The sequence below is a fragment of the Odocoileus virginianus genome, chromosome 21, assembly GCF_023699985.2.
Source record: "Odocoileus virginianus isolate 20LAN1187 ecotype Illinois chromosome 21, Ovbor_1.2, whole genome shotgun sequence".
NCBI classification, from domain to species: Eukaryota; Metazoa; Chordata; class Mammalia; order Artiodactyla; family Cervidae; genus Odocoileus; species Odocoileus virginianus.
Window position 1 is genome coordinate 22171803 of NC_069694.1, and position 15462 is coordinate 22187264.

The 15462-nt window shown below is 39.2% G+C and overlaps 1 protein-coding gene across 2 annotated transcripts in view; it reads right to left on the bottom strand.

Annotated features, from left to right (window-relative positions):
* Window positions 1–451: 451 nt before the first annotated feature.
* The window catches only part of LOC110127253 (cytosolic beta-glucosidase), a 217055-nt gene continuing 202044 nt past the window's right edge, over window positions 452–15462 (bottom strand). The window contains exon 5 of one of the 2 annotated variants that reach the window (XM_070452089.1): window positions 452–570. In XM_070452089.1, coding sequence (XP_070308190.1) covers window positions 467–570 — 104 coding nt within the window. In that variant the 3' untranslated portion in view covers window positions 452–466. The remainder of the gene's footprint in view (window positions 571–15462) is intronic. The other variant, XM_070452087.1, reaches the window with a different exon arrangement.

Consider the following 15462-nt stretch of genomic DNA (forward strand, 5'->3'; position numbering starts at 1 on the left):
TCCACACTCAACTTCACAGCCAGAGTCATATTTCTAAAATGCAAATCTGATCATGTCACTTCTCTGCTCAAAATGTTGCTCCCCACTGCCTACAGGCTAGAGTCCAAACTCATTAAAATGGAAGTCAGTGCCTTGAAAAGCTGGCACTGACCCACCTTCTGGCCTCATTTCTCAGTGTAACATTTCCAAACCCATCATGGCCTCTTCTCTGCGAACCTTTGCACATGCAGCCCTCCTATCTAGAATTCCCTGCAGTTTGGGATAGATTAGTTGCAAGTAACAGAAAACTCAGCTCAAACAGGCTTCAATAATGAAGTGTATGTATCAGCTCACAGATCGGAAAGTCAAGAGGTTGACAGGATTCAAAGTTGGTTGAACCAGTGGGTCACCAGCATTATTAAGGGTTCACCAATTACCATCGCTTTCCTCTGCCTTTTTACAGTACCTATTTCAGTGCCAGGAAAATTCACCTTGGGGTAACAGGATGAATATCAGCAGCAATCAGGTCTACATGGGATGGAGGATACACATCTTGAGCAAAGGGCGGCTCCCCAGAGAAAAATCTGGATGCTAAAAGGAGAAACAGAGAAATAAATTAAGTGTATCTTTCAAGTCCCAGCTTATCAACTCTGGGGAAACCCCCTATGCCCCAGGCTAAGCTAATAGTTTCTTCCTTAATGTTCATCTGACACATTATACATAGCTCTTTCCTATTTATTAGTACTCCTACAACTCATAAAAGTTTTCATGTTGGCCTATTGTATGCTGACTATTTGATATATGTTAACATATTTAACACTAATGACAAAACTTTGAAATAGATACTGGTATCCATGTTTTATTTATGAGGAAACTGTTCTGTGGTGTTAAATAACTCTCACCAAACCCTCTAACTTCTGAGTTCATATTCTTTACTCTATACTATGTAAATGAAAGCACATTACAAAATATTCACTACATGGCAGTCACCCGAAAGGTATTTTGAATGAATCATAACACTTATCACACTGTCTTATATTTATGGATCTCTCTTCCACACCAACCATAAAACCCCTATAAAAAGGAATAGTATCTTATTCCAGTTGAGAGCTCTAGGGTGTCATGATTAAAACCGTTGGCTTTAAAGACAAACTTCCCATGTTAATGTCTGAGTTCCTTCACTTCCTTTGAGACTTTGGGCAATTTTCTTAAACTCAATGCATTTGCCTCATCTGTAAAATGGGGATGATAACAGCACCTACATCATCAAGTTGTTAGAAGAACTGAATAAGCTACAGAAAATCCAAACAATTATGCTTGATGCATTGAAAGACTTCAGTAAGTATTACCTAAAAAGTATTGTTATTTATCTGCTGCCCCCTTAGGATGGTCACTGTTACACAGCTAAACAGTGTGATCAGAGCCATGAGGAAAATATTTACCCTGCAGAAAACATTTACCCTTTCCTTGTATTTTCCTCCCTGTCTTGTAACTTTAAGGACACAGAGTTATTTTGTTGATCTGCAGAGGAACTGGCCCTGCTTAGCACAGAACAGTGACTTTTTGATGTCCTAGACAGCACAACATGGGGGAGGGAAAATCATGTTACAGTGAGATGGAAATTAAGCATTGTCCAGGAATCAGCAGATTTCAGTTCCTAGAGTTGTTTCTCTTTAACTGTGTGTGAGATTGAGGTGAAATCAATAGAACTAGATGACAGTCTGAATGTGGGGATTGAGAAAGAGGGAATTAAGAATCATTCTCAGCTATTCTGATCTAGTTTGTTTTTTATATCAATGAGTGTGTTTCTATTATATATGTTCTTCTATTTTTTTTTTTTTAGAATCCACATCTAAGTAATAATATACAGTATCTGTCTTTCTCTTTCTTATCTCACTAATCAGAATAACCTCAGGATCTATCCATGTTGATGCAAACAGCAAAATTCCATTCTTTTTATGGCTGAATAATACCATATATATATGGTGCAGTTGGTAAAGAACCTGCCTGCCAATGCAGAAGACATGAGATGTGGTTTCAATCTCTGAGTTGAAGATCCCCTGGAGAAGGCAATGCCAACCCACTCAGTACTCTTTCCTGGAGAATCCTATGGACAGTGGAGCCTGGCAGGCTGCAGTCCATAATGTCACAAAGAGTGGGATATGACTGAAGCAACTTAATACTATATATATATATATAAAACATCTTTGTATATATATAACTATATATATGTATATATGTGTATATATAAAATGTCTTTATCCAATCACCTGTTGATGGACACTTAGGTTGCTTCCATATCTTGGCAATTACCAGTAATGTTATGAACATTGGGTGCACGAATCTCTTCCAATTAGTATTTCTGTTTCACCGAAGCCTTATTTAAAATGGAGTCAAGAGGAGCTGTCATGCCCTACCACTCCACCTGGATGGCAGATTCATCAGGAAGAGATACCCTGCTCTTGCAACAGAAAGGTTACAACTTTACTACTCAGCAGAAGGAAGAATTTCTTCTCACCTGGCAATAGCCCAGCCAATGAGAGACTGTCACAACTCTTGATGAAAAGAATAAGTGGCAATAAAACTTGTTCTTTGTTTTATTGTTCTACATTTGTTCACATTTCAAAACCAAGCAAACTATAATAGAGCCAATCCTTGGTATCCACTGAGGATTGGTTCAAAGACTTGCTATGTTATACTTAAATCCAGAGATACCCAAGTCCCACAGTCTGCCCTCCTCTCTCTCCATATCTGTTGATTCCACAGTCAAGGGTTCAACCAACCTGGAAGAGATTGTAAGTATAGCACTTTTTACAATTTACAGTTGGTTCAGTCCATGGATGTATTCATAGAACAGCTGATAGGGACAGCCAGCTTTATAATACAGTTAACCTTTGAAAAACAAGGGTTTGAATGGTGTGAGTTCACTTACAAGTGAATTTTTTTTCAAAACATATACTACTATGTCTCAGTTCAGTTCAATTCAGTCGCTCAGCCGTGTCCGACTCTTTGCGACCCCATGAATCACAGCACACCAGGCCTCCCTGTCCATCACCAACTCCCGGAGTTCACTCAAACTCATGTCCATCGAGTCGGTGATGCTATCCAGCCATCTCATCCTCTGTCGTCCCCTTCTCCTCCTGCCCCCAATCCCTCCCAGCATCAGGGTCTTTTCCAATGAGTCATCTCTTCACATGAGGTGGCCAAATTATTGGAGTTTCAGCTTTAGCAACAATCCTTCCAATGAACACCCAGGACTGATCTTCTTTAGGATGGACTGATTGGATCTCCTTGCAGTCCAAGGGACTCTCAAGAGTCTTCTCCAACACCACAGTTCAAAAACATCAATTCTTCACCGCTCAGCTTTCTTCACAGTGCAACTCTCACATCCATACATGACCACTGGAAAAGCTATAGCCTTGACTAGACAGACTATGTCTATAGTTGGCTGAATCCCTGGATGCAAAATCCCTGGATAGGAAGGGCAGACTATGTGTTTTGACCCTCCAAGGATTTTCATAACCATCATGGGTTATGGAACCAATACAGAGGGATGACTGTATAATATATTGTAAAGATACATATATATGTGGCAGAACTATAGAGGAAAAAAGAGGATTGTTAACAAAATGCAGGATAGAGATTTTCTTGGGAGGCAGGGGCACATGCTTTAAAGATGTTGGTGATTTCTAAACCTTAAATTGGTCAGTGGATACAAGGATGTCATTTCATTATTATCGTTTAAACAATACATTTAGGTCCTCTAAACTCTTGTTACATAAAATAGAATGTGTGTATGCTACATTTCACAATAAAAGCAAAGATTTAAAAGAGTCTCTTGTCTTGGTCCAGGCTTCCCTGGTGGCTCAATTGGTAGGGATTCTGACTCCAATGCAGGATACCAGGATTTGACCCCTGGGTGGGGAAGATCCCTGAGAGAAGGGAATGGCTACCCACTCCAGTATTCTTGCTGGAGAATTCCATGGCCAGAGGAGGCCTTGTAGGCTATAGTCCATGGGGGTCGCAAAGAGTTGAACATGACTGACTGACTAACACACATTGTCTTGGTCCAGGTGTCAGTGGCTTGGTCCAAGCAGGTGGGACTAAGATACTGGGTCAGATTGGTAAATATATTTCAGAGGCAAAAGGGACAGGACCTGTGACTGTTTGCATGTGAGTGTTGGGGGTGGGAGTGTCAAGGATGACCCCTAAGGATTTGGCATAAAGACTGAGGGGACACAGCATTAGGCATTATTTCTTAAAATGAGAGGTTAAGTGAAGTGAGGCAGAATGTGGTCCTGAGTAAGTTTGTAGGGCCTGTGAGATACCTGATAGGAGATGGCTTTAAGCATCTGAGTGTGTAGGTCTTGTTCAGAAGACAAACAGAGACTGGAGAACTCAATCCGGAGTCATTGACCTGAAGATGACCATGAAGACGGTGCTTGATAAAAGGTAGCACTTAAGTAATATTATTACATCATCAAGGTCACATAAAATGTTGACCCAATGAGTGGGAAGGAAGACTTGATGGTGGTGGTGGTTTAGTCACTTAGTTGTGTCCAAATCTTTGTGACTCCATGGATTGTATCCCATCAGGCTCCTCTGTCCATGAGATTTCCCATGCAAGCATACTGGAGCAGATTACCATTTCCTTCTTCAAGACTGTCCCAACACAGGGATCAAACCTGTGTCTCTTCCATTGACAGGCATATTATTTACCACTGAGCTACCTGGGAAGTCCAGAAGACTCACTATACAATTCTGCCCTTTTCATTCTTGCTGGGGAGAAATATCCACTCTTTTACCAAAACTGTATCTTTTATTCCCAACCTAAGGAAAGTGGAAAGCAGGGCAGAGAAACCAAGGAAGAAGGAAGGAGGAAGGGAACACTGGCTCACCAGATTATACTACATTTTAAAACAACATACTTCCTGCCTATTAGCATCACATCCTGTTCTGTCTGAGTAGGCTGCCCAAGCCCCTAAATGTATCTGAACCATGCATAAACTTCATTTTCCCTTCCTCTTTACTTTTCATTGAGCTCATCCACCCACATCATTGTCTCTCCATGAAAGTCACCATCCTCATCAACAAAAAAACATTAAGCTTTCAGTTTTGTCTATCACTGGGAAACATTTTCAGAAATTTGGTATGAAGATTGCTGAAGAAAAACACATTGTGTTCTCTCCTACCTGCCAGAATGATTGTTGCTATACCAAATTTAATGAAAGATTGCCATCAGGTGTCTAAATGCTTTAGTGACCCAAAGGTCAGAGTAGGCCTTTATCTGCTGTTGTAAAACCTAATGCAAATTACAGACTCCCAGAGCCAAGGGAGGGAGAGTAAACAAGAGATATCATCATGAAGCTCCTTCTCCTTCTCCTTTGTCTTGTCCATATTTTCATGCAAATTTTTAAAATACTAATAATGCAATACCTTTTCTATGAAAAATGTGAAATTAAAAGCTCACCTTTTTTCAAAGCTCACTGCAATGTCATAGTTCTGAAATTTAAATATTTTCTAAAATTATCATTATTAGGAATAATCTCTTCAATTATAAATATATTAACCAAAAACATCATTCCTTTCAAGCAAAAGTGAAATAATATAAAATATTGAAGTGATTTTAACTCTCAGGAAATTGCAATGCTCTACTTCAGTTTCAAACATAATAATTCATTCATTTATGCATTATTCACTTTCATTTATTTAATGAACAACTACTCAGTGCTACAGACTGTTACAGACTCCAGGGAGAAGCAATAGAACAAAATAGACAGGATCTCTTAAAACTCTTAAAGAGTTTTATTATAATTGCGGGGCTGGGAGTTGAAATGGGAAAGACTGACAAGAAGTATATACAATCAATCAATTCAATTACAGAGCATGAGAAGTGCTTTGAAACAAAAAGAAACAGAGTGGAGACTCAAAGGACATAGGGATAGAGTGTCAGGAAAAGGGGCAACCCCTCTAAATGAGATAGTATAGACTCGAACACCAGAAGAATGGGAATGAGCCACTGAGGTGATAATGGGGTGAGGAAATACTCTTCCAGGCAGTGAGATTTGGAAATGTGAAGGCTCTGGCTGGGAAAGCACTTGGCTTGTTCACAGATCACAAAGTAAGTCAGTGGTTGGGTTATATAAAGGAAAGAATGAATGTTAAGAGTGCATTTTCAAAGCTCTGTGGGTAGTGAGAAGGTTGTATTCAAAATCAATCCAGTGGCTTTGGACCCAGGATTCTTACTAGTGACCTAAAACAATAAAACAGCTCGTTATTTTCACCAGCAAAATGAGTTTACTCAGCAACAGCAAAGAATTGCAACTCAGGATATGCAATGTATGGTGAACCACAGGCGTGCTGCGATTCATGGGGTCACAGAGTCGGACATGACTGAGCAACTGAACTGAACTGAACTGAACAGGCAAGTCTGGAGAACAAAGGAAAGGGCCATTCTTTACAGAGTAGAAAAGGGAGTTGCGAAGGGCTGTTATAAGGAGTCCACTGGAGGAAATTGGGAGTTTGCAGACTGTCACAAATTGGCCTGGGGTGTTGCCAGGCAAGGAAAATTCTTTCTTCTTCCTGCTGAGTAGTAAGATAATAACCTTCTTTCTATTGGAGATGCAAAATGTATCTCTTCCTGCTGGGTCTGCTACTAAGGTGGAGTTGTAGGGAATGATGGCTCCCTCTTCTGGCCTCCTACCTCCATTTTAAATAAGGTTTCTATGAAACAAAAAACACTAATTGGAAAAGATACATGTATCCCAATTTTCATAGCAGCATTATTTATAATAGCCAACATATGGACATAATCTAAGTGTCCAACAGATAGAGAAGATCTGCCATGTATAAATGCAGTGGAATACTACTCAGCCATGAAAAGGAATGGCATTTTGCTATTTGCAACAACATGGATCAAGAGTATTTTTCTTAGGGCAGGAAGTCAGATAGAGAAAGACAAATATTGTATGTTATCCCGTGTATGTGGAATCTAAAAAGTAAAAGAATGAACATAACAAAATCAAAATGACTCATAGAGAACAAACTAGTGGTTACCAGTGAGGACAGAGAAAGGAGAGGTAGAGGATTAAGAGGTACAAAATACTATGGATAAAATAAAGTAGCTACAGGGATATATTTGTATAACCCAGGGAATACAGCCAATATTTCATAATAAATAACTTTAAGTGGAGTATAATCTATAAAAATATTGAATCATTATGCTATATACCTAAAACTAATACAATATTATAAATTATCTGTACTTCAATTTGAAAAATTATATCCACAAAAGTAAATAAATAAGATTTCTGTGTCTTAATTTTCACATTACCCACTTATGAGCAATCCGAGGAGAAAGCTACAACAATCTGGTGGCTGTTTTGATTTCTCCTTTTTTGTTGGGTCTGTCCTATGGCTGATTGAGTTTACCTATGCCATGTTTTTCAAATCCCACCGAAAGCTCCTGGCCTAATTGAGGCCTTCACCATTTTTCACCTGGCCTGTTGAAGAAACTCTGAGCTCTGGAGACCTGCTGTTACTTTAGTCCTTCAGACTAAAGCTTTTCCAGTCTGCTGCAAAGTTAGCTCATTAAGGTACCTCTGACCAGGCCACTCGGACCTCAGAAGCCCCCAGCTGCTCAGACTGCTGACCTACAGTGGACGGATTCTCACAATCTAGCCTCAACTTGCATTTCTTGCTTCACCTCCTATATTAGTCTCCTAGGACAGCATTAACAAAGTACCACCGACAAAGTTTATTGTACCACATGTTGGTGGAAGAGTTGGTTCCTTTCGAGGGCTGTGGGAGAAGGATCTGTTCCAACCTCTTTCCTTGACATATAGCTGACTGTCTTCTCCCCGAGTTTCTTTACATCACTTTCTCGCTCCGTGTGTCTGTGTCCAAATCTCTTCTTGGAAGGACACAAGTCATACTGGACTAGGGTCCACCCTAATGAGGTAGTTTTAACTTTGTTACTTCTGTAAGGACTCTCCTCTAAGTCACTTTCTAAACTACTGGGGGTTACAACTTCTACATAAAATTTGGGGGAAAACATAGTTCAACCCATAACACCTCCCATCTCCCATCCAATATTTTTTCATCCTATGCTCTGATCCCATGTAACATTCAGGTCCCCATATCATCCTATACTCTTTGATACCACCAGGGGTCTCTTGACTCTTTTCTCTTCTGCATATGAAACATCCTTCACGTCTTATTCAATATGGTGAAACCTTACTCACCAAAAAAAGCCAATCTCAAAAGTTATGACCTCTATCCTTATCTTCCCCCAGTGCACACATTTCTACAGTTGGAAGAAATGGCCTCTCCCACCAGTATTTTTGTACCGATTATATTCACAATTGTTATATACAAATTGTATATATACAAAATTATATACAAAATTGTTATAGCCAGACATGACTTGTGATGCATTGTATTAATTAGTTTGGGGTGCATCCATCTCCCCAGATAGTGTGGTGAGCTGCTCCATGCCTTCCATGTAATAAATCATCAATAAATGCTTAACGGACCACACTGCATGGCATTGCTTTTACTCTTACTCCCTTGGTTTTCTTTTTAGAAACATTTTTGTTGGAGACTTCTGACAGTGACAAATAGCATTATCAAAATAATGATGGAGACAGTGTGATGGATCATGTGTCAGACTCTACAGTTTCTTTTATATATGGGGTATTGACCAGCTGTGTGATTGAGGAAAATAAAAGTATTATCTATTGGATGAGTGGTTGGACTTGACAACCTTTAAGCTCTCTTCCGATCCCCCAACATGTTATGATAGAATTTTCAGTTCGATTTGAATAGCTGTTTAATTACTAACCCATCCCAGACCTCCCATAAACAATACTTTATCACCTAGCTTTTAAAGATGCAATGAATAATAATCCAAAGCATTAACCAATGAATAAAGGTACCCTGTGGTCAAATGAGTTTGACTAAAGCTAAATTACAAATCTCCCTCTTGAAGATGACAATGATGTCAATATATTAAAGACTGAAAAATCCAGCAGCAAAGAAGACTTTTTAAATGTGTTCCAATAGTTTTCTCATGTATTTGATTATATAAAATTATATATATACAAATAAATAATGAATAAGTTTATAAAGTGTTTATTTGCATGTAAATATGTATGTATATTTACATATAGTATAAAATGCATGTTTTGTATGTAAATATAGGCATAAATGCGGATAGATATATAGATAGCAATATTGTAAATAGACATTTCATCTCAAGAAACTAGTGTCTGTGAAGCCAGCTTTAGGAAAAGTGGACCCAAAAACATTTATTGACTTTAATAACAAAAAAGGCTGTTTTATTACAAGTGGTCATTTATATTTCTTTTTTAATACTATATGTTTATATTTTCCTCCCTGTACACACATACATGGATTCAAGGGAGTAATACAAAACTCATTTCTCCACCTAATTCCTCCTTAAAGATATAACAGCAAGAGTCCTGAAATTCTGAAGACAAGGTAAAATTGGTGATTATAATTTCAGTATAAAGTTGTTAGGATGTTAGGTAACAGATTCTTGTAATATTTGCTCAGCAGACATTGTGATTTTGGGAGAGCTTTACATTAGATCTCTGACTCATGAGAATTTTGCAAATGATGATTGTGATAATCAATTTTGTCTGTCAATTTGACTGACTCCAGCCCCAGGTTATTCAATCAAACACTAATCTAGGTGTTGCTCTGAAAGTATTTTGTAGATGAGATAGACATCCATAATCAGCTGACTTTAAGTAAGAGACTTTGTCTTAGATAATCTGGGTGGACCTGACTTAATCCAGTGAAAGATCTTAATTGCAGCTGAGGCCTCCCTGATGCAGTGCAAGTTCTATATGTGTCATCAGCTTCCACTTGAGCCCACGGATTCCAGCAGGGCCTTCCCGATGGCCCATCTTATGGACTTGAGACTTGCCTAGACAGTGCCCACAATTGCATAAGCCAGTTCTTTGCAATAAATCTTTTAGTATGTATCTCCTACCAGTTCTGCTTCTCTGACTAAGCACTGATTGATACCAAGGTAATGTATCTTCTATGACCGCCACCCTACACTTTATTTTGCCTTTTTTGATCAGGAGACATTGAAGGGCAGGGAGCAAGTCTCATTCATCTTGATGGCCCAGTACTCATGGGACTTGGCAGACTAGAGCTCAGTAAATATACTCTGAATGAAGTAATTAATCAACGTAGGCCAAACCCATGGCAAAGACATTTAAATAGGCTTTTCTGTGCCTCTGTATGGTTTTATAATAACCCACTGAGGTCATATTTTTGTGGTTTTGCTGATAAAGGAAAATAATTCTATTTTTCTCTATCCTTCTGTGGAATGAAAGAAAAATATAAAAGCACTATAAACACAAGCCTCAGCTAATTATTAGGGAAATTACATAGAGCAAGCACAACAAACAAAATAGTTTCAAGGGTAATAACACTGTGACATTTTATATAACTATATACTTTTGTAGCAGAAAGCTTTCTTTCCACCTGTATGATAAAAATTCATAATTTTGTAAATAAGACTAATTTCTTATCACACTCTAAAATGCAGGTGTATCATAAGGGGAAAACCTAGAGTTTCAAAGGGACTGTGTTGGTAAGAAAGAAAGAAAAATAGTATAATTTTCATTGAACGTGTATGTCATAGATGCTGCCCTGGATTGGTTTGCATTCCCAACAAAAATACCCTCCTTCAACAAGAGGTCAAGTGATTGTGATAAAGTGAAATAGGCTTATGAATGTGTGGAGGATGTGTGTGTGAGGGCATAGAAAATAAATAAATGTTGTTCAAGAAAAGAGAAATGAGGAAAATAACTCACAGTAGAGTTCTACTATATGACAACCTTGGTAATATTGAGAGAGAATGAAATAAGTTATGCATTTTACTTGTTAATCTTTATAGTCCCATGAAATAGGTTTTGCTTGTGATATTTCCCAGATGAGGCTTAGATAGGTTGGATTATTGGGACGATAATTGCAGAGTTGGACACGACTTAGCAACTGAACAACAACCACTGGTTAGTTAAAAAGGCAAGATTTGAATTCAGGGCTGACTCTGAGGTTGATGCTCTTTTCACTACATAAATGTTTTCCTTGCATTTCATTGCACTGTATACTTGACAAACTCTTTAATATATGTTTGGGTTGCACATTCATGCATGCTCAGTCACTTCAATCGTGTCTGACTCTTTGTGGCCCCATGGACTGTGGCCTGCCAGGCTCCTCTGTTCATGGGATTCTCCAGGCAAGAATACTGGAGTGGGTTGCCATGCCCTCCTCCAGGGGCATCTTCCCAACCCAGGGATAGAACTTGTGTCTTCTGGGTCTCCAGCATTGCAGGTGGATTCTTTCTTTTTACTGTTTAGCCACCGGGGAAGCTGGATTAGGTGTTATAAAAAATCACACCTATTTTCCATGCCCATCTCTTAAGAAAAGAGAAAAAAAAGTTAGATGGAGAACAAGTATCCCCTTTATTATAAGTAAAAGTGGAAGAGAGAAACCAGCTGAAATGGGCATCCATGTTAGGGTTTCCCAATTTTGACCCCCAAATCTGGACATGGGAAGACCACATAAGGGATAATGTAGACAAGCAGATCAGACATGGTTACTCAGAACCTTTGGACCACATGCCTTCTGCCTTATTAGTAGGAAGATTCAGAACTCCAACCCATCCTTCAGAAACCAGGCTTAGCCTCTGATCCACATGTTCTAGCCAAATGGAAGAGCAAAGCAGAAACAGTCATTCTGTTGGCAGGCAGAGCGAAAGGGAGAAACCAGAAATGGATTCAGTTCTGAATATCCACCCTGTTTCCAATCTCAGCAGTCAGAGTCATACTTCTCCACAGGAGAGGAGTGAGTGGGTCACAAAGATCAGAAGCATACCTTTTGAAATGTTCCCTCGGGTAACAGTGGTGGAGCCCCACTCCACCAGCACTCCTCACCTTGCTAGTTACAGAAATGTAAGGAGTGAGAATTGAGGCCCTTTCTAATATCGTTCAACTGTGTCAATCAGAATGTAGCTACCTTACTGGATGCAGATAACGGAGCAGTGGAAGAGCAGAATTTCATCTGGGACAGTCTTACTCCCACTTTTATGAGGTGGTTCCCCTTACCACTGCCTCTTTGGAAGAGCAGGAGGACAGCTAAGCTTTTCCTTAGAGAAGGTCTGAAATCACATATTTTTTAAAAAAAATTGATTAGCTAAGCACCAAGGTCAAGGCGCCACCCATGGTTGCAAATTCATTTCTTAGTCTATTTATCATCCAAAATTTTGCCCAGTAAATTATTCTACACAGCTTCCCAGAACTATACAAAGTATATTAGTTTCCTAAGGCTGCCAAAACAAGTAGCCACAGACAGACTGGGTGATTTAAAAAAATATTTTTTTTTTCCTCAAAGTTTTAATGATGGGAGTCTAAAGTCAATCAGAGCCATGCTCCATCTGAAACCTATGCAGGGAATCCTTCTTGGCTTCTTCTAGCTTCTGGTGTTTGCTGGCAATCCTTTACATTCCTTGGCTTACAGATACTCAACTCCAATCACTCTCTCCATCACTACATAGCTGTCTTCTCCACTTGTAGGTTTGTGTCTTCACACAGTGATCTCTCTCCTGTAGTCTTTCCTTCTTGTTATAAGGACATAGTCATATTAAATTAAGTGGCTACCTTACTGCATTATATGGGGCTTCCCTGGTAGCTCAGATGGTAATGAATTTGCCTGAAATGCATGAGACCTGGGTTCAGTCCCTGGGTCTGGAAGATCCTCTGGAGAAGGAAATGGCAACCCATTTCAGTATCCTTGCCTGGAGAATCCCATGGACAGAGGAGCCTGGCAGGCTGCTGAGCATGGTGGGTTGCAAAGAGTCAGACGTGACTGAGTGACTAACGCTTTCTTTCACTTTTACTTTCTTTCACTGTATTATACCTCTTCTTAACTTAACCGGCCATATCTGCACTGACCGTATTTCCAAATGTTTTGTGTTCTGAGTAATGAGAGTTAGAACTTTAACACATGTTTTGGAGGGACACGATTCAGCCTATAGTACAAAGTCATCACATGAATACCTAAAGGTGCTAAGACAATACAACATCAGCAACCCATCCAAGAGCTCCAGATGTGAACAAATATTTACATTCCTAGAGAAAAATTAAGGCTTCAAAATCCAATGTTCTTGCCTTTAACATGACTGTTCAATGATATGACAGTGCAAAACTCCTGAAATTAGGGTCCCAAATTTATCTCATTCTGCTGCGTTTCCACCAGCACATCTATGTTGTGTTCCTCCAGGAATCCTCCAGCACAACCTGGAATGAAGGTGATTCCTCCACTGAATTGTTCACAACAAAGAATTAGTTCAATACAATTTCTTTTGTGTTTTCCTTTCTCAAAAGTCTGGAGAGTTTGTAGGTCACACAGATAATTACAATACTCCCAAGTCCACATAATTTAGAGAACAAGACAAACCCCAGTACCAAAAGCAAGGTTAATTCTCCCAACTCAGCATGGGCACAATCCTAATAAAGAAGCAAAAATCCTAATAAGTGAAGACATCCAAGTGAAGGAGGAGAGTGAGTGGTAAGATGATTACTTCTATGTTTGATGCTTCCCAGCAGGTCCACTACTTATAACTATGGGACCTGGAGCAAGAAGACATATAAATGGAGGCCTTCATACCATTGTTTAAATGTTCAAAAGTTATAGATCAAGCTAACAAGCTATGAAATGCAATATGTCCTATCCTCCTACCTAGACAAAAATATAACCTGGAAGTCAAATTAGAATTTAGAATTCTCAGACTTTTTCTGTGTTCTTATTCTAATTATCTTTTTAAGAGCATTCGACCCCAGGGCATCCCTTTTCTCCTGCACCCTGTGATCACGGAGTTAAGTCTCAGCAGTTCCCTCTAATTTATTTTCAGTTTTTGGATCTACCTCAGTTTCTCTGTTTCCAGAGCTACACACTTTGCCTGAGTTCTGGTTCCAAGTTCATCTAAAATATCTTAATTTGGTTAATTTCCTCTTTCAGGTTTTGCACTGTTCCCATGTTCACCTGCCTCCTGAGAGAAGACATTCTGGAAAAAATCCACCTTTGGTAAATTTGTGGCCTTTAGGTTTTAACTTTTTCTCCTCCTTTGTTCACAGAACCTTTTCCCATGGATCAAGAACACCACTAATCTCGATCTGTTTATCAATAAAACACACTACTCTTCCAGGATTGAAGCAAGTGTCCAGGCATCTAGAATAAAAACCATTGTCAGAACTTTCATAATTGAGAAGTCTAGAGCCAAAGTGAAGTAATGTGATGGAAAGGTGGGGAGAATTAATGACTCTAGGACTCTGTGAAAAATCCACACAAAACCAAGATGTGTGTCTTTCAGAGTCCCATAATCAACCCTCTTTACAGGTAGTTCACAGGAAAGAGAGTGAGAGAGAAAAGAAACAGAATGGGGTGGCTAATTTATTATCCTTTACCTGCTCAAGTCTAAAAATCAGTTTTTTTCGTGTTCCAGTAGAACTTAGCTGCCCTTTGCATTTTCAAGTCCTGTTCTGAAGTTCTGCGTGAGAACACAATAAAAGCAACAACAATAAAGATATTGTGAAAAATACTGATAGAGAAAAAGTCAGCATGCTGCAGATCTGCTCATTTGAAGTGAGCTTTAAGGAGAAATAAAAATAGCCTTTTCCTTATAATCTAATCATTTTCTCAGTTAAGCCTGAAAGGTCAAAGCCAGCTTTATTTTATTTTTTTTTATATTTGTTTTTTTTTCCATTTATTTTTATTAGTTGGAGGCTAATTACTTTACATCATTGCAGTGGTTTTTGTCATACATTGAAATGAATTAGCCATGGATTTACATGTATTCCCCATCCCGGTCCCCCCTCCCACCTCCCTCTCCACCTGATCCCTCTGGGTCTTCCCAGTGCACCAGGCCCGAGCACTTGTCTCATGCACCCAACCTGGGCTGGTGATCTGTTTCACCCTAGATAGTATACATGTTTCGATGCTGTTCTCTTGAAACATCCCACCCTCGCCTTCTCCCAGAGTCCACAAGTCTGTTCTATACATCTGAGTCTCTTTTTCTGTTTTGCATATAGGGTTATTGTTACCATCTTTCTAAATTCCATATATATGTGTTAGTATACTGTAATGGTCTTTATCTTTCTGGCTTGCTTCGCTCTGTATAATGGGCTCCAGTTTCATCCATCTCATTAGAACTGATTCAAATGAATTCTTTTTAATGGCTGAGTAATATTCCATGATGTATATGTACCACAGCTTCCTCATCCATTCGTCTGCTGATGGGCATCTAGGTTGCTTCCATGTCCTGGCTATTATAAACAGTGCTGCGATGAACATTGGGGTGCACGTGTCTCTTTCAGATCTGGTTTCCTCGGTGTGTATGCCCAGAAGTGGGATTGCTGGGTCATATGGCAGTTCTATTTCCAGCTT